This window comes from Phallusia mammillata, chromosome 1 (genome assembly GCF_965637545.1).
Source record: "Phallusia mammillata chromosome 1, kaPhaMamm4.hap1.1, whole genome shotgun sequence".
NCBI classification, from domain to species: Eukaryota; Metazoa; Chordata; class Ascidiacea; order Phlebobranchia; family Ascidiidae; genus Phallusia; species Phallusia mammillata.
The window spans coordinates 27,175,516-27,203,167 of NC_137252.1; the positions used below are offsets into that span (position 1 = coordinate 27,175,516).

A 27,652-nucleotide genomic window follows, 5' to 3' on the forward strand; every position below is an offset into this window, starting at 1 on the left:
TTTTTTAATTAACATTATGTTGCCATGCAAATTAACTTTAAAGTTGAGGTTTCGTTTGCTTTTAACTACCAGGCGGCAAAACGTTTTCTTCAATGCTCGCTAGACCCTTTAGCGGTCTGTTAAAGTGACTGCATTAGAACAACAGTATTACCCTTTTTGCCCACTCATTTTGGTTTAGTAATAGCACATTAATATCAGAAATAATTAGGCGTTAAAATGTCAGTAAAAATAACGTTTCATTTAGAAACAACTCACGATTGTTGCGTCTTGTTACGCATTGATTTTGCTACACATACGTGATTGAGCACAGAGTTGTTTTTAATTCGTCACGACCGTACATAATTGGAATATGGTCGTGATGTTAGAACAGTGGTTTTAAACCTTTTTTAGGCTGCGGCGCATTTTCGAACATTTTTTGGCGCCATTTATCTTCACTTTGATTAATTTCTTAGCATGCTATGAGAAACAGAACTGCCTGAAGCGTTGTGAAAACCTATTTGGCTTTAAATGTTTGCAAGAATGCGTTGAAAACTTAAAATCACGGAAACCTCTTGTACAAATACAGGTTAAGTACAATTATAAGTTTGTTGATGCCATATAAAACTTTTTTTACATTGCATTGTAGGCGAGATTTAATCGCTCCAAATTTGCCTTGATGTAGGCTAATACTAAATGCAACGCTTAAAATGCAAATTAGGCTACCTGTAAACAGGATATGTTACGTGCCTGCTGTTGTGCGTTTTCAGTCCTTCCTTTTTCAATGAAAAAACAACAAGACTTTTTTGTTGAGTAGCGGATTTCGTTTACCATTACGAAACTATGCAAGCATATAAAAAACAAACGGCTCCGTTGCATTATGATGCGCCCAGAAGCTGTAGCCTAATTCCTTTTATAATTAGAAAAAAACACTCCACAGCTACAACGGGTTATGTATGTGAAAAACAAGTTTAAATTTACAAAATTTAAACGACTTAGAAAATGTCAATGGTCTTTGTCAGCGGAAATTAAACGCATTCTGTCTTCGAAATTGGTGCATGCTGTGCAACCTGGCGACCGGTTGTTGAAAGTGATATTCGTTACATAAATACACACACATCGGGCTATGCACCAACCAACGGGTCAATTCGGCATCGATTTACACAGAAATAGATCGAGCTATTTTTATACGTCCGATCTCTAGTATGACGTACCAGCCCTCGTCGCCAATTCCAATTTTAACGCGGCCAGTCTGTTATTTCGCTCGAGTTATTTTCATCTGTAGCCTAAAATTTATTATTATTTTGTAATGATTTTGAATACATTGCATCCTGTACCAGGCGGAACCGATGCCAAGGCATTGGAAATTGTTTTGGTTGGGTAAGAACGTTTTGTGACATTTTGGAAAAAGAGGGCTCAATATAATTATAATTGAAAGTTGTTTCAAGAATCCAAGGTTGTGTTGTTAAAACTGGTATCAGTGTGTGATAGGCCGTGAAAATATATAAATAGGCTTCATCAAACCACTCCATTTCGGGTCATTTGGTGATAAATACGACATCACAGTGATTTAAAAGGGCAGTAAGCTTTCTTATATGGTTATGTGTACATTATTCATACAAATAGCAAGTCTGCGCCCACACGATGTAGGTTGTTTGTGTACTTTTTGGAACTTTAAGCCAACAAGATTGTATCTCTAACTGAATATGCAACCGCTGTTTATCCAACACACATCTTTTAAAATGACTTGACTGAACTCTATTTGGCATCCTCAGTTTTTGGTATTCCTTTTAAAATCATTTTAGTTTAAGATTAAATGCTCAAATCTTATTGTTTAAAACCGTACCAATAATAGCAATACCAGAGTGGGTATAGTCGGGTCGGGTTGGGGCATAAGTTTACAAACAACGGTCTTGATTCGGGCTACAACCTTCCCAACTTTCGGGCTTTTAAAAATGGGTTCGGGGCGGGTTTCAGGCTTGTACTTTTGCTTGGACCCGCTTACAACGCTTGATCAATCGTAGCAAACTAATTTTCGCCACTTACCCTGGAGGACCAGAACACGCATCACACAGGTTATGAAGCTCAGCAAGGAACCAAGCTCAAATTGTCCACAATGGATTTCAGTCGAGGGGTTTGAACATCCAACCCCCGGACAAATACTTCCTTCCGGGAAAAATACCTTCCGATTGAAACCACCTAATTTCCATATTTCAGTGCATGAGTTGTTCTGAACCGCGTAACAGCCCCGGGGTTTGAGATGCTGCTGCCGATATACGTGTTTGTTTGGACAAATGCTTGCAGTCAATACCGTCTAAAAACAACACCCAGGGCAACTATGAAATCAAACCCTCTTGGAAACCGTTGGTTGTGTTTTCTCTTTCTTTTCTTGGTTACACAGCTGGGTAGCCTACGATTTTTAGATTACAAATTTTAAATCAAGGTTATGCTAAAATTTTCTTTGGTGTGTTATATTTTATGTAAAAGTCTTTAAAAAAAAAACAATATGCATTCTAACGTTTGAAAATGAAGCATGTCGCTTTTATCTCTTTTTTGGACCGTTCTTTTCACCATTAAACGCATGCTTTCTGTTTTGCCACATAAACATATTGGACATGGTTTGCATTCGAACATGAAGTAATGGCCGATTTTTCCCTTGCTTCACCCAACCAGTATTTCAGTGCAGAGTGACCGACAGTTTTTAAACTTTGTGTTTCTGTTACTGCAAAAAACTCGCAGGACAAGACTCACAATCGGATGCATGCGTTTTTGCACGAGCGTCGCGCATTTAGCTTGTTCATAAAAACATACGCAAAAAGAAACACAACACCATTTCCAACGCAGTGACGACATCGCGCCAATAAATAGAAGGGCGTGAATATATTCTGTACAGCAGGGCGGCGTGGGTGCGGAAAAAATAGCCGCAAAATAATAAACAAAGTCGCGGTGGGTTCACCTTGGCGAAAACGAGACTTTGAGTCTGCTTGACAAAGCTATAAAACGACATTATAGGAAAAAGCACGATATACAAAAGGACGATATATATAACCTTGGGTGCAGCGACATCAAAAACCAGCACGAAATTTAGGTGCAGGGTATACTACTTTGCAAACCAACAAAAATGGTCATATTGCTATTGATGCGCTTTAATTATTGTAAAAATGAACGATGCTTTATAAAATGAAAGCTTTACATGTAATGAGATTGTGCTCTACGTAAAAGGTTCAAACGAAAAAATGCGCCTAAGCAGACCCGATTTTGACCCAAACTGTCCGCGTCTGAACAGATGGTTTTAACCTGATTAAACAACGATCTAAAACAGAAGACCAAAGTCCTGTAAATCACGAACACTTTGAAAACGTGGGTAAAGGAAGAAAATATGGTAATTAAGCAAAAAATAAAACTAGAAATACAGCCTCATTATTAAGTCTTAAGGAAAACCTACGAACTTTCGTGGTGCTCCGGTTTAATTTGGTTCAATGTTTTTGTATCTATTGTGTTGGATTCGAAGATTTAACAACACTTTAACGCCAATTATCGAAACAGTGCTAGTTCGAGAGCGAAACATACTCTTTGCGAATGTAGCTGTGTTCCTAATTTTTTGTTTGTCCCTTCTTTAAACCACAATGCTTTAACCAAATCAATTAAACATTTCATACCAAAAGTGAATAAACAAGCCATATGTAAAAAGGTGCCAGCATAATAAAGTATAAGCTTAAAGCCAAAGTCGAATTCCAGTACAATAATGTAAAGAAGTTAAAATCGAATCTTAAAACAAGGCTCGAATTCCACCAACAGGTAGAAGAAACTTTTAGGTACAGTTTATAGCGCGCTTCAAAAGCAAGGGGCGGAAAATATGAAGAAGTGAACATATTGGGGCGAAACTACAGAACAACGATGTCAAAAATATATAAAACGCATTAAAGCTGCAAGTACTAACAAAAATAACGTAGTACACACAGACTAGCACAGAAATGCGAAAAAGCGGTTTAAAAATAGTGTGGAAAGTCTGGACGCTGCGTTTTAGGCTAAATCTCGGCAATGCAATACAATTTAGGGCGGGGTTTTAATTTGATCAATCACAGCGCGCTATCGATGGGCATGTTGTGTCAAAACAGAACTGACCACAAACAAATCGAAACCGAACATTTTTAACCGCGGATTTTTGCGCTTACTTTGCATCTGCGATTTAGGCGTTACCAATTCTCCACAAAAAGTACAGTTGGCGTTGGCCAGGCTATGCGTGTACGTTTTGTAAACGTTGAATAAAGTACAAGGTAAACTGTATTCAGGCATAAAAAACAGCGATGGCAAAATAAAGACCTTTGGTTCTCTGTCGTACAGAAGGGGTCGATAATTTGAACGACAAAATTAACTTAAATCGTTGCCTAATCTGACAAAGTGGGACCATGACGAAGCATAAAAGCAAGGTAACTGCGTTAACCGAAGCCATTAGTGCCTTGCAAGAAAAACGTTGATTTGTGGTCCAGTGGCAAAAATCACACACAACACTAGATATGTTTGTCAGTATTCGCGGATGTTTAATTAAACTTGGGTGATGAAAATAGCGTATACTATAGTATTGGTTCCTGTAACTGAAATAGAATTTCTTCAGCTTACTATGCTGAGGATGCGTTTAGAGGGGCAAGAATATAACCTTTCGCTTTTGTCGCGTATTTATAAATCCCATTCCGAAATAGATTTTCGACAAATGCACAAGCATATTGCGATTTACATTTTTGCTAACATTATTACAGTTTTCCCCTGTAATCATAGATACGGACATAATGATATAAACAGGGTTGCCATACCGTCCTTATTTTGAAGGGCAATGTCTTAGTAACATTTAATGTTCTTAGTTCTAAGAATTGTCCTTGTTTTTGGCTTGAGTCCTTATTTTGTCTTATTTTTAACAATTACAAGAAACAAACTTAGTGAAATGACAGTCAAATCCCTGCTACAGGTAAAAGTAAACCTACATGTCGTGGCTCGTATAAATGCGAAGATTCGTTCAAAAACGTTAGTGTTGTTTTGTATAAAAATTAAAATTTTTGGTTGTCCTTATTTTGGGCGTCTATGTCGGTGGAAACCCTCTTTATAAATCTCATTTCTAAATAAATTTTCTACAAATACCCGGGCATTATTTGATTTCAGACTTGTCTGTGTGTTGAACTACTTTGTCGTCAGTTTACAATGACAATGCAAAGGATTTCAATTCGGTTCTAGCCTGTGATTTGGCGACAAAAACACTGGCGGTTAGTTAATGTACGCGTTGGGCGCCGCAATTATTCGGTGGGTGGAAATTTGTTAGCGGATGTACTCAACGTAATTACGCTATTTGCCGGTTGGGACCCAACATACGTGCACACTGAACGCGGTGCTTTCCATCTTGGCCTGCTTTCACTGAATTTGATTGGATTGTTTACCGGCTATTTGACATACGGCTTTATAATGATTGCCCAGTAAAAATTTAAGTGTTTACATTTGTTTTAGTTTTTCCGCAAAAGTGATTATTTTTTTGCCGGTTTTTTTGCCGGTTTAAATCACTATTACATGGAAACTAAATCATATTGTATTGAAAGTTCAATTAGGCGCATTTCGAAGGAGACAAAACATCAGGATAAAAGTATTTTGAAAACTTTTCACTGCGAATTTTAATTAATCCTTTATTGCACTTTATATTTTTTAGCTTTGTCACTGCACGGGCAATAGAAGGCACATAGACTAAGATTTTTAGGTTTGTACGCTGTTATGTTAAACGCACAGTGCCTGTTTGTCATAAGCTCGTGTTGGTTTGTATCGTAAATCCACTGTTGCATGGCCGTAAGTTTTTGTTTCGATAACAAACGATCATCTGCCCATTTTGATAGTTTAATTTATGGTAATTCGCCTATGGCAAGCGCAAAGCATAATTTCGCATTCGCAAGAAGTTATAAATATGCGGTGATCTGAATTTAAACCAATAAAGTGCTTTTGTTTCGAAGTTATCACGACCATGGTAAAGTGCTCCGAGCCCAATGCCAAAAGTAACCAAGCCCGGAAGAGGTAAAAAGGGACTGCCATCTATATTTGCCCGGTCGAGAGACGCATTTGGTCGGCCACGACAAACCGATCAATTGGCACGGGTACGGAAAAGGTCCATACGTTTTTGGTAGGTCATTTGCAACGATTTGATCAAAACGGACCACCTTGCCTATTCGTGTGGCCTTTAAATTGAAAAAAAAACGTTTTTTTTATTCTTTTTAGTCAAACACTCTGTTTCGAACTATATAGTATTGTCACCAGGCAAATTTCATGGACTTTTATTTTTTTTCTATGTGTTTCGCATTTGATCCACACGATAATATTTTGGATTTTAGATGTTTTAGCGCAATGAATTGCCGAGAATGCGTTACGAGTATCAGTATTTTTCAATTACTTGGAGTCACTTATGGTGGGGTACGAACAATTGTACAGTGTGAACCGGAGAGAGGATAGCACTGTTTCGGCGATTCATATTTCCTATCATGCCAATGGTTTCCGCCCTCGTTTGGGACAGTGCAAAATGTAGCAAGGGAGGGAGCCTTTGATTGACTGGCCAAAAAATCACAGAACGCTTTATCATTTAAATTAGAAGTACGTTTTTTTACGGGGCGACGGTTGTTAAAGAAAACATCTACGATGGGTAAAAGCAATAACTTAAAAGCACATGCGGGAGACTTAAATACATTAAAGGATATACAGAAGAAGGTACAAGTTCTCTATCATGATATTATTGATTTAAAACAAACACGATTTTATTATTTCCTATAGTTGCTTATGCTAAAGCAGAGAAATTTTACAGATACTAGCGATTACTTTAAAGCCAAGTTCAAGGGCTCGTCATAATTCTGTTCAGTTTCAAAATCTTCAACTGGATCTGGACACGTCACCGTTGTCGTGGCAACGCTCAAGTCTAGGGGCTTTTCATCGTCTGAAAAATAAACGCATTTAGAAACAGTGTTCCCTACATAAGCAATAGTAAAGCGTGTCATATCATGTATATTGTGTAAGGGCATTGATTTTTCCTGTTGTTTGGTAACTTGGAAAAACTGTGAAAGTTTGAACATGAGGTCGATCTTTCAGTTACTATATAACGGCTTTAGCGTGATTGATGTTTTTGGGAGGAAAAGTAGTCAAAATATGCTAGGTGTGATGAGAAACATGGCTGGTTTCAGGCCTCCAGAAAACAAAATAAACACACTTGGCCTGTTAAACTCAAACAGTTAGCCAAGTTGTTAAAAAATTGAAATTAACTTTAAGTGAAGGTAATTTCTAAAACACATTTCAAAACACAGTTTTGTTTTAGAAAAAACAACACAGATTAATTGTTAAACTCTTTCTGTTCTTACAAATCTACCAACGCCACAGACAATCTGCATATGGTATACAAATACTTCCGTCGTTAATTTGCATGCCGCGTACAAAAGCACGGATGTGTAAAAAAAATGAAAGAAGATATTTTGTCAACATTACAATTCCCCCACAGTTCTGGATATAAACACTCCATCACTGAGGAACAAGTTACAGTGCTAAAATAACGAGCCATCTATTATATGCTTAATGCTTACCATCATTAAAGGGATCGTCCATTTCCGTCTCAAGTTCTTCGGTCTGTCAAAACATGAACAAGATTTAATCATACGGAAAATAATGACAAATGAAAACCACAGGAAGTGCATAATAGCATGTTTTTGTCCATCAAGTAACTTTATAAACTTGCTGGAGCTGTTAATATAGTATTATGTCCGTATTTATGTCTGATTGTTTAATGCAGTTTATGCAAACTTTAAATAGTTTTTATGTGCAAATTATGTCCTATGCAACTACTAGTTATTACGTAAATGTAGATTGGCTTTTGACAGACAAAGACGATCATTTCATTTTTTGTGCAAATTGATTACAATGTATCTCTTTAAATGGATTTTGTACGACTTAACAGCCTAATTAAATCAATATGTATGTGCTTATATTTAAAAATTAGATAAAACAAATGGTTAAAAACAGCTGTCGCCAAGCCAAATGAATAAAGTTTGAATAATATTTTCTCCCTAAAAGAGCACTTTTGACATTTTTTTACACAGCACATACCTCAGGTAACATATCCATTTCTTCATGCTGCAGAGGTGACAGTTTCTTAAACACTGGGTTTAGGTAGGACCCATGTGAAACTTTTCTGGGCTTTGACTTTCTTCGAGATGAATTGTCATCCATTTCGGGGCTGCAGTCATAAGGCTTGGTATGCCATTTTGATGGTTGAAATGCTTTACGTTTGCTCACATATGAAGGGGCTGACAACATTTTTGTGGCAAGTGGATGAGAATTCATGCTGCTTTCTTCAGCTTGATCTGAGGCGAACTCATGCTGTTGGTGTAAAAGATCATCAATGGATGTTGTTAGTGGACTCCAGGAGGAGATTTGCTTCAGTTTAGGATGCTGTGGAAGTCTAGAGCTTTCAGAATTTGTGTCTGCTTTGTCCAAAGGCATGCCGTTCTTCAAAAAAGAACTATTGAAGTTTTCGTGAAAGGAATTCAATGCTGATGCTTGTGAAATGGGGCTTGATGGGTGTTGCAGGGGCAAGGCAGAAAAGTTCTGGGTGCAAGTGGTTTCCCGATTGTGAGTCCTCAAATGAGTGCTTAGGTACCAGTACTCTTTAAAGCCGCGCCCGCAAATATGGCACACATGGTCAAGCGTCTTCTTATGTGAGCGCATATGGATTTTCAGATAGCCAGGTGATGGTGAAACTCTTCCACAAATGGGACAATGAGCTGGTGAAAATTTTGCTGCTTGCTCATTGAGTAAACTTTCATCTCTACTGTTGATCAACTTTGGAACAGAAGCAGCTGTTTGTAGGTGAATTTTGTTCTGCATGATCATGTTGTTGTGTGTGGCCATGTATTCTTTAGGGTGGTGCCGCTGGATGTGGAGTTTCAGACAATTGTGCTGTGTGCCGGCATAGCCACAGTAGGAGCACTTGTACGGCCGTTCTCCAGTGTGAGAGCGCATGTGAATGCCAAGTACACTTCTGTACTTAAACCATTTTAGGCAAAATCGACACTGAAACCCTTGTTGCATGCCATTGATCTGTTTGTCTGCAGGTATCATCTTCAATGGGGCATCTGCTGGCCTGAAGCTTTCATTATGGTGATTTTGAACAGGGGATCCAGTGGGCAACAAGGTCTTTCCTATTTCAGCCAAGGACTGCATTGCAGGATTTCTGTAGGGCTGTAAATTGTTGTCTGGACTGCTTTTACTGATAAGGTTTAGGTTAGGGTGGCTTTTTGAGAGATTGTCCGTGGAGTGTTCATGCTTCAGAGTGTTTGATTGGACAATTGCAGAAATCTTTCTGGACAACTGCTGCTGAGCCTCTCTTTTGTTCATTGACTTTAAAATTTCTTGTCTCAAAACCTCTTTCTGGGTAGGTTGACTAACAGGCACATCCATAGGTGGCACACTGCTGGCTTCAGTGACTTTGCTCACAGTCAGACAACCAATTAACGGGTTGAGTTCAGAAACAAATGGTGTCCTGTTTTCAGTATTGTCCTCCAGTTTCAGTTCGCAAAGGTTCAATGTCTCAGTGAAGTTCTTTTTGACCATTTCTTCAGAAGTCTCTTTTTCACACAATTTACAAAGACTCCTTGCTTTGGTTTTGGCATCCTTGCACTCAGTTGAGTGGTCCACAAGGCTTTTATTGTTGAAAATTTGACCGCAGTTGTCACATGCAGAGTAGAGTGAGCGAAATGGCACAGAATACTCATCGGCATCCTTGGGCTTCAGTGCATCAGAAACTGAAGTGCTTTTTAATGGTTTCATCATGTGGCCATTACTGGATACTATGTGATTCACACTGTCTGGGAGCAATTGGTTTGGTCCGCTGGTTAGGTCATTTATATGGGAGCGCATATGGTTCTTAAGATACCAAGTTTCCTTGAAAGATCTTCCACAAATAGAGCAGACATGCGATTCCTCTTTGTGTTTTCGCATATGCACATTAAGATATCCAGGACTAGTGGTTTCCCAGCCACAGATCTGGCAAGAAACGAGGGATTCTGGTTTCTTTTCCAGTACTTTGTTGGCATCATTTTTTTGCTGTAGTGTTATTTTGCTTTCAATGTTGTTCTGCAAAAAGCGCTTGCAAATCTGCATAGCAGCATTGTGCAGTTGTTCTTTGCTTGTGGGGATCTCACTCAATACATTGTTATTTGAATTATTGCTGTCCCATTTCCAAGCCTTGCTATCCTGGCAATCAGTTGAGGATTGGCGATTCTGAGCCATTTCTATAAAGTCCTTGAGGCTTTCAGTGATTCGACCCATTCCACTTTGACCAATATTGTTCTGACATTTTTTGATGAGCTCAACCACTTCTGGGTCCAGCAATGAGCTGTGTGCTTGTGACTTCTTTGGATCAAGCACCACACTGCTGGGCTGCACAAAATTTTTGTCAAAATTGCCCCATATTCCACTGTCTGGTATAATGTCTATGTTAGGTGGTAAATCTTGTCCATGGTGCTTTTTCATGTGCAATTTCAGATTCCCTTTTTGAGTTGCCCTATGGTTGCATACAGGGCAGACAAAGGGCTTGGCTCCCACATGCACCCTCATATGAATGTCCAAAAGGCTGCTGGCACGAAAATGTTTGCCACAAACTCGGCACACATGTCGAAGGTCATTGCTGTCTTGTCCATTGGTCTGGAACAGTGGAGATTGAGAAGTGTTGCATGTAGCTTGCAGTGAGTTGTTAAGTGTGGAGAGTAGGAAATTGGAAGAGTCTGTGGGGACGCTGTTAAGTTGAAAGCTGGAATAGTTCAGGGACATGATACTAGCCTCAGATGGGGAGTCACATGAAAACTGCATTAAACTTAATGGCTATTGCACCTAAACAATAAAAGAATATTCTTTAGAATAAAATATGACTGCAAAACCTACAATTGATAATATGATGTTGTTCTATAGCATACAACATAATAGGCGCTTTGTTAAACGCATGCAATTAGTCAGGTTTAATTGGGGTGTATTTCCTGTTCATTTAGTTTAATTGTCAACCAATCATATTGTGATATCAGAGGTCAAAAACAAGGCCCCTGCTGTGAATAAGTTAATCATCATGTACTATGTTCATGTTTAATCACTACTGCATTATTACATACAGTTTCATTAACAAAATATACTCAGTCATTTTAAAAATATAAAGAAATAAAAAATCTGCATTAAAAATAAAACATTTTTGCAATAACTTTGCTATGTTACTATATTTTTGACTGGTTAAAAGTTCAAATTACTGAACAAGAGAATCTATTCATATACTTTGGATAGCAATTTGTTTTCAACTGGTTTCCAAATATAGTCCATGGTTTTGAAAACCAGTGAGTCATTTATAGCTGCTCTTACATCAGCTAACACACCACTGTCAAGCTATTTATATGTATGGTGGTTACAGCATACAAAGTCTTCACATTGCAAAGTCTTCACAAACTGAATATTAAACTGAAACATGGAAAGTTTGATTAACGTTCAAATTCCCATGACAATTCAAACAAACTTTTCTTTTGAAAATAGACTTGTTTGAAAAATGCCCCAATCACAACAGGGCGGCCCAGGTAGATATGACGAAATTATAGTGCAGTCTTTGCTTTTTTAAATCGGCCAATTTCCAAAAATAACATGGGAGTGCTGGGGAAGCCGTGCAAAATAAACATCAGTTTCACAAAAAAAGCAGAGTGCAGCCACTGCGGCTGCTAAACAACAGTACAAAGAAAGCATTGTGAAGGGCAAAAAACTCCAACCTGGCCATTAAGATACACAAGAGTAAATTCTGATACAGCGCAGCAGCCCATTAAGTAAATATGCGAGGCCTCTTATAAACACAACAGAAAAAATGTGTTATATTATGGGCAGGGAAAAAATCACTTGTGTTTTTTACAGGAGGAACATTTATGCTCCATCAAGTTTTGAAGTGACTGTGCTGTAAAAACAAGTTTTACTCCTATCCATTAAAATGAATTTAAGTATGTTCTATACAAGTAGACATTTTACCTACACTCATCTATATAAAACGTTTATTAAAGGAATCTAAAAATATTTCTTAATATTATTTAAATAAAAAATATTGTTTTTAAAAAAAAATCAACACAAAACAACAGTGTAAGTTTTTTTTTACTTCTAAATTTTATTATATTTTTTTAATTACAATAAAACAACTACCATGTCACACAACTATATTGGCCTTTCGTTTGTTTCTACAGAAAACACATCTTGTAACAAAAATAAATAAAAAAACTAAATAACCAAATTGGTTACTAAATATATATATGTATAAACCCATCGACATATTGCAAACCTTTCTAAACACTTTCCATAGTTTTAGCAATCAACATGACCCATCACTCTCTGCCATGCAAAATGTTGTTTCACTTGCCAACATGGTGCCATTCATCTCATCAGCATACTGCAGTAAAACACTTGAATCACAGGAAATTGGGGCAGAATCAGTAAAGCGACCCCAGGAAATTTGAGCAGTGTTTACTGGAAAAAACTTGTCGTTGTATTGATGAGATACAATATAATTAGCAGTGCCACTTCCTGGTGTAGCTTAGAAAAAACATGCCACCGAAAAACAAGCACATAATAGCCATCTGTTATCTGGCAAGAGTAAAACATATGCTTATGTCTGATTATTATTGCCGTTATTCAATTCAGATTGATGGGGTAACAAGAAAAAAATCACATGTTACATAAAAATTACAGCCCAATCAATTCCTATTTAATTGCTTTGAGTTTCGCCACAACTACTTTCTCTTTTATTATGGCAGACTATTGTAATCTAGTTGTTTTTCCAAAAAAACTCAACACAGTCGTTCTTCATGCATCCCACGCTGCCCAAGGCAATTTAAACAAATGTAAACGACCTTAATAACTGTTTGCACACAAAACATTCAAAACCAGTGTTAAATAAACCACAACTGTTTGTGTTCTGCATTAAGACACCATTCTTCAAAAGCACCAAAATGATTTTAACTCATCAGTATTGCACAAAAAGTACTTTTTCTTTTAGCTTGTTGTTTGTATCTTATAATCATGCATACCTTATGTTGATCAAATTATTAAAATACAAAATAAAGCATTTTATATGACTATAAAGCTGTAAAAATATCTGTTATAAATATTAGAAGTTAAATTTAAAAGCACAGAGCTGCTTCAGGCACAAACTATTTTATAGCATATTTTTTTAAACTGCATGTTATTTATTTTTCAGCTTTATTTAAATGTATAAAATATTGATTCAAATTTTGTGCACTGGTGTTGCATTGTAGAAGAAAAAACATTCCAGTCAAGCTAAATAATTCATAACTTTAAAGTCTAGTCTGGAGTTTAATTACATAAACAGCAAAAAACTTTTATTTTTTGAATAGTCTTTCCCAAAGTTGATGATTACAAATTCAAGCTTTTATTATACCTACTTTTCACAATTTGATACAGCACAAAACAATCAGCTTATTTACAGGTTTAAACATATGTTAACATTCATCTAAATGATTTAAATTTTTCAATATTTTTCTGTAAATAGAAACCAATATTCTGTTGTGTTTTTATTGCCATAAACTTTGACATTTTTCTGCCAAAAATAGGATATTTTTCTGCAAAAAATAGGCACTTTAATTACATCAAAGACCAATATTCTTTTGTTTTATTATCATACGCTTTGACATTTTTCTGCCAAAAATAGGCAGTTTAATTGCATATTAATATTTCATGTTCACTAAGAATTTACATTGCACATGGCCCAACACTGCCTGGTGATATTTAGAATGAAACTGCAATATAATTATTTTTATAAATTGTACAGTTGCTTATTAATATTTAAAACCAATAAGCAAGCATGGCAATTATTTTTACATTCTCTATGGGAACAACAGCTGTCCTATTTTAGTCTGACTTAAATAATTGATTACATTCAATTATTTTTTTTCCTTTGTGTAATAAATGCTTCTTTTAACAACACTAAAACAATAACTATTATAGTTTGATTAGTCATATAAATTAAAATAGCCAAATAAAAGGAATAAATTTAGTATTGGCATGTTTATTTATATTCACATAATGGAACATTTAAATAAATTAACACCCACCTACATAAAGTAATAAAAAAACATTAATCAGTATAAAATAACATGTTCTCTCCTGACGAACAGATTAATCAATACCTTAATCCATTTTTCTGGACAACGATTATGATATAATAGAAGATATTTACACATGTTGTCTTATATTACACTATGATTCATGCACTGTGTTCATGTTTAGACATTATAACCACAGTCTTGCAACATTAAAACAAAATAGTTTCAACCCTTCACATATTTTATATCAGTGCACTTAAACTTATTATTATACTGCCCAATACACAACCAGTACTGAAAACTGTTTGTTGGTCTGGTTTCAAGAGAAAGTGCAGTTTTCACTGTTTGTTTAGTTACATTTGCGATAAATAGATGTCAACCCACTGATAAGGCTTGATATTTTATCAAGGTCAACAAACTTTAGGCAAGCTAGTTTTTTAATAATGAAGACAACATTACATGTTTTTGTTGTTTGAGAAGCTTATCTTATCAGAAGTATAAACATTACCAATTGCATGTTGACGGGGTTATCAAACTTCACAAAAACGTTTACATGACAACCTACTGTCAAACCATCTTACAACACAACAGAACTAATCATATCCCAAAATCTTAATACCTCATTAAGCACCTAAATGATTGTTTATTTTTGTTATGTAGCTACTAGCTAATAGATTTGCAATTAACTGCCTGATTTTACGACTGTAAAACTACCTTAAATGGACCGTTTTTGCACCCAATTGTTATTAACAAGCAACAAAGTTACCGTACTCAAAGTTGCATTAGTTTAAGCACAAATAACCTAGAAATCTAGAATGCAAATGCCGCTTATTGATCAAGACGTAATTAATAAAATTGCTGTCCAACAAGCGTTAATCGATAACCAACATAACCTTCTAATTTGCAGTGAAAACTGAAAATAAAACGCAATGCAATCTACGAAATCAACATTACTACACTTCTTTCAATTTAACGACGAAAATCCGCTAAAAGAATGCTATTAAATTCGAAACGCGTGCCAACAGAAGTTCCTGAACTAACAGAAAAACATTGACCACACGTTGATGAAGCGTTTTTTCCCCCCACATGTTTGTTTACTTACAGCAAAACGCACATGCCGCTATTTACTCTTTAACTCCATCTCGCGTTTTTACACACCAAGTCGCACTTCTTATGAAGGGCGTTAAGCACCGTTGCAAAAGTACGAGTCAATTTAGTCTCAAGGTTTTACATAGTTCTACAATATACACTCGCAAGTTCGATTATTTGTATTTGCAGTAGCAGTCAATTCCAAGTAAAGTTTATGAGCCGTCTTTGCAAACGTTTATAATTATGCTTTAAATGCAAAAATTCTGCAATCGACTTTTTGCCCAAATTGATTTTTTGTCTTTAACAAAGAGACAAACATCAAAAAGCACAACCTTGGTCTTTGACAACTTTCTTTTGTTGAGTAAAGGATTTGACATTAACCGCGCTCTCTTCATTCAACATAATTCGTTCTCCTTGTCTTTTTTTATTCAAGTTCCTGAAATTAAGTGTGTGTACAGATCTTTTTTTGTTACGATTTTACTCTTTACCGCACAACCTTCGGTTCCGGAAATTATGCCTCAGGCGTTTTTTGTTTTTCTTGAAACTGAATACACGTTCAAACATATTCTACTACGTGGACCAGTAGCGCGATGACAGCCTTGAAACTTATGCATTCTACAATAAAATGGATTACAAGCAGCAGTGAGCTCAGTATCTCTTTATTAAACACGAAACAACACTAAATAAGATTACGCGGAAGAGAGAGGGCGCGTCCCACAGCAAGAACGAGTTAATAAAATCACATGCAAACAGACATCATTGACATGATCGAGAAAAACGACTCAAAATCAACGGTAGGAAAGCGCGAAACTTAATTGAAGTTAATATCAGCTCAAAAGCCACACGATTTTTGAATTAATATAGTTGATCAGTGTGAAAATACAGTTCGGCGTGGAATTTTGAATTTTCATTAAAAGGATGTTTTTTTCTAATTACATTGTGTTACTTAGATGAAAACTGATGAAAAAAGGTAGCAATGGGATCAAGTAAAAAAGTGCAATACTCTTGTTTGTATCTCTTTCAAATGAACCTAGTCAAATTGTTGCACACGGTCAAAATCAACACACAGAAATAAACACATACCACCTATAGCAGGGTGAAGAAATAACAGCCCATAACCTAATTCAAGAATCGGTTAAAATTTGTCAGTCCCAGATAAACTTGTATCGTTTCAAAAACTTGAAAATTTTTTGTGAATAATACAACACGTGTGCACTGTAAGGGGATTCCCCCCGCAATATCAGCATCATTATGATTTTGAAATCCAAAATATGCACGAAGCCCAGTTATTAATCTACAACGCAGTTGGTCTTGCAAGCCAAATACAAGCTTGACGAGTAAAATGTGTTCAAGAAAAACATTATAAATGTGTTAAACCTGTATCTCGGAGTTAAAACCCCTAAAAAAGCGAAATACTTTTTTTTGAAATTTTACACACACTTTGTTGTGAGGCATATTTACATGCGTCGTTTTGTTCGTCGTCATAAACCAACCAAAACACAACAAAATAGCGTTTTAAGTTAATATAACGGCGTTCAAGGAATAAGTATATACGCTAGTTTAACTGTAGATACCATTGGGGCATACAAGCAGTTTCATAGTAATATGTAACATTTGATTTTCATTAAATAATCCAGTTCAAAAATCCAACACCGTGTGTTTAGGATGTTAACCCGAGCTGTGGCTGTTAGAGAACACGTAAAAAAGAGAAAATTCGCACAAAACTGTCTGTCCGGTTTTAACGCAGATACACTAGCACAAAATGAAGAAAAAGACCCCTGATGGGTTGGTAGCACATCTTTACACCCGCTCGACCTACATATTAGACCGAGAGCGACACATAGCTGTTGTATTGGGCGATGTTACGCTTGAGAATCTCTGAGCATTCGCCCAAAACACGTTCAAACCTGGGACGATCCAGCTTCACGCATTTCAAAACCGACCTGGCGACCACTGTAGCCGCACGAGGGCGGTCTAACAACAAGGCGATTTCACCTGAAAAAGAAGAAAGTTTTTGAAAAGGTCATTACAAAATGAAACTGAAAGGGTGGCTTAGCACATTTGGCCATAACCCATTTTGAAACGTTATTACTTTTCATATCCTTATTAATAAATTGGGTCCCATATTTGCACGATTTTTTATAACCTTGGTTTCTTTCTGCACGCAGAAACTCATGGGTCCCCAATCATGCATGGTTGTAAATAATCCGTTTCAGTGTTTATTAATATGTGTATGTAATTCTCACACATAGACTTTATTATTTACAACAATAAAAGAAGATTCAATGATTTATATAAAGTCGGCAAAGAAATATAACAGTTTTTCCTTTTGAAATTGTGCACAATTGGATATTTCCATTTATTCGCCATTTGAACTTTTACATTGCTATACCGTTCAATAAGTGTCTTTACGATATGAATACATACACATTAGCTCAATCAGTACTTGATACTGAACACTAGTGATGCTGGGTGCTTTTCTGCCCATAAAACCTAAACTTAAACTGATCGATTCAAGCACGTTCAAGGACGTCCTCATAAGCTTAATGTCGCGGCAGACACCAAAGTATAAATGCCGAACTTATTGCAGTATACTTCTAATCTTACCAAAGTAGTCTGATGGCCCAAGGGTACCAACTTGTGTATAATCTTCATTGTCAGGCCTCTTTTGCAAAACAGCAGCGGATCCCTAAAATAAATGCATATATTAAATTCTAAAACAGGTTATTTCTACAAAATATGGATTGAAATAGCCTTGCACAGGTCTAAATAGAAATACATTGCATTGTTTTGGTCATAAAAATATAACATGAGTCTGTTTAGTTCTGTGTATGAATCTAAAAGGAGTCCTGACTAAACAGAATAACAGGAAGTACAACGAAATGAATGTTGCATACCTAATGAGCCAAATTCCATGCATGACTAATCCAGGATTTACTAAATACACCATGAATGCAAATCCCCTTTATGAAGGGCACGATTTTTATCTGTTGTAAAACTTAGGCCACAATCAAAGTGCCAAATTATACAAATGGGTGTGCATATATTATAGGTTTAAAGCACCTACCTCTACAATAATGAAGAAATCACTTCCAGCTTGTCCTTGCACAACAACCTCTTGTCCTGATTCAAACAGAACTGGTTCCAGAGCATCAGCAACTGTAAGCCTTTCCCATTTGTCCAAGTTCTCTGTATTATCAAAACCATTTTTAGAAAATTTTCCAAGGCTATTGGTAACACAAACAAAACAAAATTCACGATCAATAATATTTTCAAAAGAATATGATCAGAAATTAGAGCAAAGTTTATACTTAGGCCAAATTCCTACTACTTATTTTTTAAATTTTCGGAACATTTTTTCTATGAAATATATAAACAAAAGTTTTATAACTCTTGCAGAAATGTGAAAAAGGAAAAGCAGCTTTACAATAAATTTAACATTTAAATTAACACCAAATTATTGTCTACTTTTTTAGTGAACAAACTGATCTCTTTTGACAGTAAATCAAATTTTTTTAACATTATGCCAACAAACAGATACCAACCAACAAATCTGGAGTTACAATTACTAAGCCAAAAACAACCAGTTCAAGCCCACAAAGGCTATTGCGTTGAACTAACACAACATTTTACTCTTACCCAAAATAGACACTTTACTGAGAAAGTCATCATACATCTTTCGTTTTTTCAGTGTGCTGCCCATTAGAATACGACGATAGCTGTCACGGTCGATAGCCCACAATTTAAGATCGGTTTTGGCTCGTACATCGGCAGCTCTTGGTGTTCCATAGATAAGTGCTAATTCCCCGAAACTTGCTCCTTCACCCAGTGTGCTGATGTAATTATTGTTGACATAGATCTAAAAGCATGTTATCATGTGTAAGTAACACCAATGGCAATTTTTGCCCAAACACTACATGCAAACCTTAAAATCATGCATATTTGATATCTGAACTTTCACTCTAAAATCTAACATTTCACTCTGCCTTTTGATGACGAATTGCAACAATTTAAAGACAACTCTGTGTTAAAAACTATTTTAAATGTTCATTTCCTTATAATACTTCCACAAAACTGAGTGAAAGAACGTTTTTATAAATGTTTAAGTGTGATACATTGTTATCTGACTTGGTTAGTGACCTAAAAAGTGTAAATGGAAATACATACTCCGCAGGTAAAAGAGTTTTTGAGTCCTTGATATTTCTTTAAGGGTGTCACAAGTGCATGTTTTTGTGGTGATTATGAGTTTAAACTAGTGAGGTATCTAATATTTGGTTTGCGAAATCTGCCATTTTTACAAAGATTTTTTTGACTCCACACAATTGTCCAAACTACAACTTTTTATGACTTTTAAACCATTATCGGTGCATCTCTAGTTTGACAGTGAGCAAAATGTGGCACTTCCCACCATCGCTAGAACTGCACAAGAGCGCAGTTATACTCACATCCACTTCCCCTTGGTCAATGATGTAAAAGTTATCTCCGTCGTCACCCTGCTTAATGATGCATTCTCCTGCTATGTTCATCACAGGAAACATAGCATCAAAAATGTCTGAACGTTCATTCTCGTCCAGATGAGAAAATAGCACATTTCTTTCTATGGCCTTGGAGAGCGCTGCCATTGTCTTGTAGTCTTTTGTAATGACCTGGGTAAATGCATTGTTGGATTTGTCTAGTAATGACTAGTTGAAGTCCATTGTGGTTTTTATTAAGTGGTTGCATAGTACCCAAAAGCTCTTTTTGACTGTAGCCAAGTTGATTGTAAATTTATATCCATGTCTGTCTGTTGCTGCCATCAAATAAACTTAACAATCAATGGAATTTATCTGCATATACCAGTTGGGCAAACCTGATTTGATGATAGTAAGTGAGAATGGACATTTTGAATGACAATGGGTAAAGTTATGCATTACTAGACTCCAGCATTAACACAAGGACAAACCAGTTCCTGGAAAAAAAAGTGTCATTATTTATCCCAGTGCTTAACTGTACTAAGCAACAATGTGTTTCTTTATAGATGAGTGGTCAAGCATGTAGTCCCACTAGCACTTATACCTTGCAACTACATATCATTAAGCGACCTTCAGTGAATCGTACAGTTCCTTGTGTGTTAGATGAGCAACTACAAGTTAAGGTTTGAGCAAACTACTGGACTACTTTTATTTTAACTGTATTTTGGGCACATTAAAAATACATTGCAATGTTGAAATCTTGAGCAATATTGTTAACTTTAAAAGCCTGTTGAAATCACAAACCTTTTTCACATAATTCTTAACATCGTCATCAGTGTAGACTTCAGCGCTGACTGCACCTCTTCTTCTGCTGTGGAAGTTCTGGGTTGGTGGAGTCATGGACGGCTCTTCTTCCTCTTGTTCATCTTTACCAGACTTCTCAGGTGCTTGGGAAGTGCTCGACGCCTCGGCTTGCTACACAGAGATTGGGATCAGTGTAAGCTAAATTGGCTGGGTTGTTGTTTAAACTTGCTTGGACAGCAAATGCAATATTTATGCTATTTATGTTCAAAATTTGTTTTTTCATTTCTACACATGTCATAGTCAGGTAGTAAACCAACGGACCGAATAATATATTAGTTACTAGAAGCTTTTATGATGGTTGTTTGGAAGCATGGTTTATGTTTACAAAATTACTGGTTGCTTCGTACATGAATGTTAAAATAGTACATCATACAGTACACTTGCTTTAGACAGCAATCAATTTGTTTTAATTTTTTCACACGCAAAAACATTTTTTGGATTGTATTTTTATTGCCATTCCAACATACTACATTTGCTGAAACTAGAATTTATTTCAGATGGCTAAATTACACTATTAAAGCTTTTTTGTCGGTGTATATACATAGGTTTAAAGAAAAAAATCCTTGTAAGTCTAATAGCTATACTATAGTTAGCAATTTTCTCCGAAAATCTTTTGCTTAAGTTGTTGCATTAAGTAATGTCTTTTATTGATCCTTCTGGCCACCACCCATTAATTTAATTTCAATTGATTTTTAAAGCGTTAAAACCTCAACAATCATTGCAATCAGCAAACTGTACACCAGACAGATTTTGGCACAACACACAACACAACATATCATATTTCAGTCAACCTCGAACAACTATAGAAAAATGCGACATAATATATATAATGTTAAATGTAGTTTTTGCTTTTTTTGTGTGACAATTAATTTTAGTATAACCAATTGCCAAGAAAGTGTTTAAAACTTTTACCCACAAAAATAAGATTAAGATGCTAGCCAGTTCATTTTTTTGGTTACAAAACAGCTTTCACATTGCTGGCACTGCACTATATGTCCCCTTTAAAGTCCACAATTTGTTCCTAGTTGGGTAGCACAGCAACATTTTTGTCAGTCCAAAAAGCTTACATTGGACAGGCTATACAGTTGTTAAAGATAAACACAATGAAGGGGTTTGCCAAACGAATCCTGTTAGTATTGTTAAGGTACTAAAACATAGATTTTATAGGCATATCGTACATGTTCAACACTATTATGTTAATTTAATAAAAACCCTAATATAAAACACAAAAAACTGCTGCACACAAAAAATGTAAACAATCATTCAAATAAATACATAAAACATTTTGTTAAACAAACAATACATAAGTCATTTTTATGCATTGTGCCAAAACTGTACCTACCTTAGCCTTGGGCTTTCTTGACTTAGCACGAAACATGTCACCGTAATTCAAACACATTTAGAATGTCTTGATTCAAAGAGACAGGACAAGTTAGCATTTACAACATGCATAATACATACAGGAAAGAAAAAGAACTAATGGTTTGTGAGTGTAAGCAGACCAAGCATGTAGGGATAATGCACTGGCAATCAGCCATAATTACCTTTTCTAATGCTTCAAAGTGCTCCTTTAGAAAAGTCATAGGTTTCTCTGGCTTGTGTATACACAGCTGAAAGAAAGAAACAAAAGACCCAAATAAATCTCAGAATTTTTCATACGCAGCCAAACAAAAAGTCATAAAATAGGGTTGCAAACTTGCGATCATTAGGTAAATAAACAGGTAAAATTATGTCAATTTAAACCAACAATTATGCATGTAACTAAAGCCTTTGGTTAGTACAGTTATAATAAAAAAAATCGCCAACTAAAGGGTCATACAGTTTTAGGTTAGTAGGATTATGATTTTGCATCCTAATTTTTTTTGTTTATGTTATTATACATTAGAAGTGTTATTCGTAATGTTAAACATAGGTGATTTTTTGTAATAGATAATGAGGTGTCCAGGTTTCAAAATATTTTAAAGATATCATTTTAATAAGCTTGGGATGGGCAAATTAAATAAAAAAACCAGAGAATTTAAGGTACAGCCTATCCAAATGTTTACACAGTTTCACTATCACTTTTAAATGTTTGAAATTCACCTGATTTTTTAACTGTATCAATACATTTGAATACAACTACTGTCTAAAAAGTAAAAAAAGGGTCAAAAATGCAATTCCAGTTTGTGTCAACAAGCAAAGCTCTAAAAAATATTTAGTCTGAGCAATGCTTTAATTTCATTAAAATAGCTTTCCTACTGAAAAAGTTCGCCAAAAATTTATAGTCCAAGCAAGGCCACAATAAACATGAAGACATTTGTTCAAATTTTTATAAATTTACCACTGGTTTTTATAAGGTATTATTTTACTGAATCTTTGGGAAAACTTTTCTCACATAAACAATAACATTGTACACCAGATGCAAAACATAGTCAATTTTTGGCAGTGTAAAAAGCCAAAACTTTGGTGCTGTCACCAAGTCTAAGCACAGTTTGAAACCCAAACATTTATAAAGTCTAAATAATGTACCTTTACAATACAATCCTTTAGAACTTGTTGTATTTTGTGTTCTTGTACATAAGCTTCACATTCTTTCAGACCTTGTTCTTCCTCAGAAGCCATGATGTAGGTAAGAGATTTTTACAATCACCTAAAACTCAATTACTCTATGATTCTGTGTCAACAAAAAAAGATCATTAATAGTGAGGCAAAATTTTAGGTCAAGATTTTCAAGAGTGGTATTATCATTTTGGACTTAAATCATAAATGTAACATATTAACTTTATACGGTTGCAAAGGTACCAACTGTTTTCATACATAGGATACAAATATACAGATCAAGCTGTTCATGTTTTTTGCAAGTAAAAGGCACTCATATTGGTTTGGTTTTCAATAAGAAAATTTTAAGATATGATCACTTGGAAAAGTGATAAAATACTAACAATTCTAAATGAGTTCAACCCATTGCAATAACTTCTGTAGTAATAGGGTCAAACAAAACTAATTGCACAGTGCAGACCATAACAACCCAAAACAAATATATATTTGTAACATTTTGCACCTGCGTGCCAAACTGTTGTTTGAGTTTAACCTACAGATGCCTAAAATAAAAATGTTGTCCTTAACAAATGTCTATGTCTGCGTATTGAGTTAATAAATGCAGTTTTACCACAAACAGTAATACATATGCCAAAACACTTGCAACATGCTTAGGCTTTCTCCATTTTTAAAATGCAATAAAGATGCTTACAATGGTTGTTGATACAAATACAACAAACGATATGTAGTGTTTAAAATGAGCTAGCAAGTCACAAACAAGCTCACATTCACAGAAATTAACATTTCAGACACTTAATGCAATAACTAATTTGACGTTTTAAATCCTTTAGCATAAGAAAATTAGCCGCTAACGGTTACAAAGATAATGCAAATCTGTTTAACATATTTTGCAGATACTACATCAACACGCCCTGACTGAGCTAAATTGTTCGCAGCTAAGCTAAGCGTTTTCATTTGACAAGAAACACAAAAACTGATTTCTACAAAACGACACCGACCGCAAGCCCAAAAATCGATCGGATTTTTCTATCGACTTGGGTGCTGGCACAGCGCAAGCCGGTACACAACGTGAAACAATATAAAGTCGAGAAAATGTTCAATCGCAAACATCGATCAGCTACCTGTAACACTGCGGGAGGCAGCAATGGTTCGCTGCCGACCAATCAAGTGCGAATAAAAGCGCAATGACGTCGGGCGCTTTGTTTATTTAATATGACGTCAATGGAAACGGACGGAAATCATTAAAGGGGAGGTGTGACGTTAAACTGAAAAAGCTTGAACTGGTATCAATTGTCAAAAATATTTTTAAAATTTAACATGCATTGTTATAAAACCATAAAAATTGTTTCTTTAGAACATCAGTTTGAAAAGTTGATAAAAACACCAGATAAGATGATTTCTTTGTTTTAGACATTAAATATTTGGAAAAAGGTTTATTTATAGTCATAGCTTGGAACAAAACAGGTAAATGTTTTTTCTAACTTTACCTAATAGAAGTTTACATGAACAAAGTAATTTGCGTGGTTCTCCTTTACTACAACAAAACAAATTAATAACCAAAATAAATTTCTTTGTACAGCTTTAAAATAAGTTTTTGAGTGTATTATTTTACTTAACAGTCACTTTTAAGGCAAAAATTGAAATAACTCACTAAATGCGCATTTCAACACTAAAAATTTTTGTGGTAGTTTGTGGCGCTGTGCGGTAGATTTGTGGCATGTTGGAACTGGGTTTTTCTTTTCGTTGGTCGATGCAGGTAAAGTGTGCTGTTAAAAGTAATCTGTATAAATCGCTATGTAGTTGAGATATTTTCCATTTTGTGGAAAAAAGTTGGAAAGCATCAGCCTTAACAATGAACGATATTTGATAATGTTATGCATTAAACTTGCAGGGTCACAATGGCGATCCGGCATAACAATGTGATTTGCAACAATCATTTCCACAAAAAGTGGCAGACACGGGTCAAGACATGGTTTAACCAACCCGCCAGAAAGTACAGGAGACACCAGAGGCGTGTAACAAAAGCCAAGGCAGTTGCACCCAGGCCGGTAAAGCAGCTCAGGCCCATTGTTCAATGTCCAACATTCAAGTACAATACCAGACAACGTTTTGGTCGTGGATTTACCTTGGAAGAACTGAAGGTGAGTGCTTTCTGTAAGTTTCTAGTACTATTATATCATCTTCAAAGCTTTAGCTGAAAACATGCTCTTGCATTTATATAAACCATGACATATTGCATGCCTTATTTTCTGCCAGAAACAATCTGTGCCAGCAACTCCATTTTAGTAGAAAATATTTTATGCATCACATGACAGCTAAGGTCTAGGTTTAACAGAAAAGATGCTCTTGCATTTAATCTATTGACCTGGTCAGGGTTTCAGTTGTCTGCTGTGCTGACTGTGTGTACTGCAACTGTTGTGTTAGAATATGTATTATTTAATATGAACTGGATATTTTTACCCATTTGTGTAAATATAGTCCAGTCTGCACAACATGGCAGTTCCCGACAAGATCTCAGACGTGCAGGACCTATGTGTGCATGGGAATAGAGTTTAAGACCGGACAAATAATGCCTTTGGTGCACAGTTTCCATGTGCAACCCTGAAAACGATGTACAAAATGTTTTTTCAAAACAAAAAGACTGGCATTTGCATCAATTTCTTGGAAACAATAATTATTGCTGTTGTATGATTAATAAATTGTTAATTTTTCTAAAATGTGTATCTAACTTAATAAAATTATGCCTTTTGTATATTTGTGTTATTAGTGTAAGCAAATTGATGTTCTGATTTTTTGTGCAATTATATTTTTGTAATATTAGCCTCAGGTTTTTTTTTAAGGTTTGGTTTGGGTGACCGCTAAGTAGTTTTAAGAGACCGCAAGTGTTTCATTTAAATACCCAAAAATAGCCATATTTGCTTAAACGAATTATTTATTAGGCTACTGGCAAATTTTGGTCCCCCAAAACACCTTAAAAAAACACTGATTAGCCTTATTAAATAACATTACTGTTCAACAGATTTAAAACATGCTACAGAAACCAATTTTTGTGTGTGTGCTAAAGTGTTTGATATATACATCTAGTAATTAAGCTGTGCTTTGTACACAGGCAGCTGGCATCAACCGAAAGTTTGCACCAACAGTTGGAATATGTGTTGACCATAGACGTAGAAATAAATCTACTGAATCACTTCAACGCAATGTTCAGAGACTTAAGGAGTATCAATCGAAGTTGATTTTGTTCCCCAGAAACCCAGCACACCCCAAAAAGGGTGATAGCTCAGTAAGTTCTATCCTTGGAAAAATTTAGTTTGTAAATTGCTTTGTTCTTGAAGTATTATGTTTGTTTGCATGTTGAGCAGTAAGCTTGTTATCAGTGCCTTGTATCAAAGAAGTTATTCTTCAAAACTTTAATTTTTTTGTGGTTGAAGAAGTTTAGATAACGATTGTGAATTATTACTTGTAACCACAGTTGCAGAGTCGAAAGAGGTTACATCCAGGCTTGCCATCGATATGGACCCCAAAATAAGGACAACCTAAAAATTAAATTTTCATCTGAAGTTAACCAAATGTTTTTGGACAAATCTTTGCATTTATGTGTTGTATAAAAAGTTAAACTCGGACTTTTTAAATTTAAAAAAAACCTATGACTACAATTATGCAACCCTGCATGTGATATTTCAAAATACTGTGTAATTGTAAATAACGTGGTAAATAGGGACACTCAATGAAGAATAAGTTTGTTATGCTGTAGTTGCAAACATTTCTATTTAACCTGCAAATGGCCCTAAAAAAATTTTTTCATCGCTGTTTGAATTCTCCAAATTCAGTTGTTTGCGTTTTTCTGTTGCAAAAATGCTGTAGGATTAAAGAAAACATTACCAATCAAATAATTTGCATTAAAAAAAAATTGAAAGGCAAAGGAATCTACTTGCAGTCCTACTGCTGTCTTAGATACATTTCTAAATTGAAAAGTTTTGGTGTTTCTGCTAAAGAGTGTGGGTATTGCTTGCAAAAGTGTCAAACCCACATAAAGGTGTGTGTAACAAAAGGATGCGCATTGCCTCAAAAACGATTTTAGCAAATTATATTGTTTTGATTTTCTTGTCAACTTAGTAAGATCGTGTACCGTTTTAATACTTATGTGTATGGTGCTTTGGACAACAGTACTTTTCTTTCTAAACATGACAACAACATTTTATGCCAATTTTTTTTCTAAACACACAATTTTTTTTCTAGCCAGAGGAAATCAAGATGGCTGTGCAATACGAAGGAGATGTTATGCCCATTAAGGCGGTAAGGCATATTCATGCATGTTTTGTATTTCCCTTTGTGTGAGAGTGGCGCGCATAAACCGTTCTTTTAACCAGACCTTCAAGTCTGAGAAAGCCCGAGCTATTACTGACGAGGAAAGAAAGCACAGTGTTTTCCAATCGCTCCGTATGGCTCGTTCCAATGCCAAGTTGTTCGGTATCCGTGCCAAGCGCAAGAAGGAAGCTGAAGAGGCCGCACTCACAGCCAAGCCCAAAAAGAAGTAAAGTTTGGTGCCCATCGCTGTTGTTTGCCAATAAAATCAAAATTGCTGCGAGAATATTGATT

At 35.6% G+C, this 27,652-nt stretch overlaps 3 protein-coding genes across 3 annotated transcripts; 1 reads left to right on the top strand and 2 right to left on the bottom strand.

Annotated features, from left to right (window-relative positions):
- Positions 1 to 2,738: 2,738 nt before the first annotated feature.
- On the bottom strand, positions 2,739 to 10,896 carry LOC145236734 (uncharacterized). Its single transcript, XM_080099679.1, has 3 exons — positions 8,086 to 10,896; positions 7,566 to 7,608; positions 2,739 to 6,928 (listed from the first exon to the last, which is right to left on the bottom strand). Exons 1-3 carry the CDS (start codon positions 10,846 to 10,848, stop codon positions 6,810 to 6,812), a joined length of 2,925 nt encoding a protein of 974 aa, XP_079955805.1. The 5' UTR covers positions 10,849 to 10,896; the 3' UTR covers positions 2,739 to 6,809.
- A 4,947-nt stretch (positions 10,897 to 15,843) lies between these two features.
- On the bottom strand, positions 15,844 to 23,191 carry LOC145220766 (cAMP-dependent protein kinase type I-alpha regulatory subunit-like). The gene is made up of 8 exons (XM_080087980.1): positions 23,024 to 23,191; positions 22,060 to 22,125; positions 20,456 to 20,626; positions 19,646 to 19,846; positions 18,840 to 19,059; positions 18,268 to 18,389; positions 17,808 to 17,889; positions 15,844 to 17,195 (listed from the first exon to the last, which is right to left on the bottom strand). Exons 1-8 carry the CDS (start codon positions 23,114 to 23,116, stop codon positions 17,023 to 17,025), a joined length of 1,128 nt encoding a protein of 375 aa, XP_079944106.1. The 5' UTR covers positions 23,117 to 23,191; the 3' UTR covers positions 15,844 to 17,022.
- A 1,533-nt stretch (positions 23,192 to 24,724) lies between these two features.
- Positions 24,725 to 27,644, top strand: LOC145220808 (large ribosomal subunit protein eL13-like). Its single transcript, XM_080087984.1, has 5 exons — positions 24,725 to 24,809; positions 24,945 to 25,194; positions 26,163 to 26,336; positions 27,293 to 27,349; positions 27,424 to 27,644. The coding sequence occupies exons 2-5, from the start codon at positions 24,952 to 24,954 to the stop codon at positions 27,589 to 27,591; spliced, it is 642 nt and encodes a 213-aa protein (XP_079944110.1). The 5' UTR covers positions 24,725 to 24,809; positions 24,945 to 24,951; the 3' UTR covers positions 27,592 to 27,644.
- Positions 27,645 to 27,652: the final 8 nt, after the last annotated feature.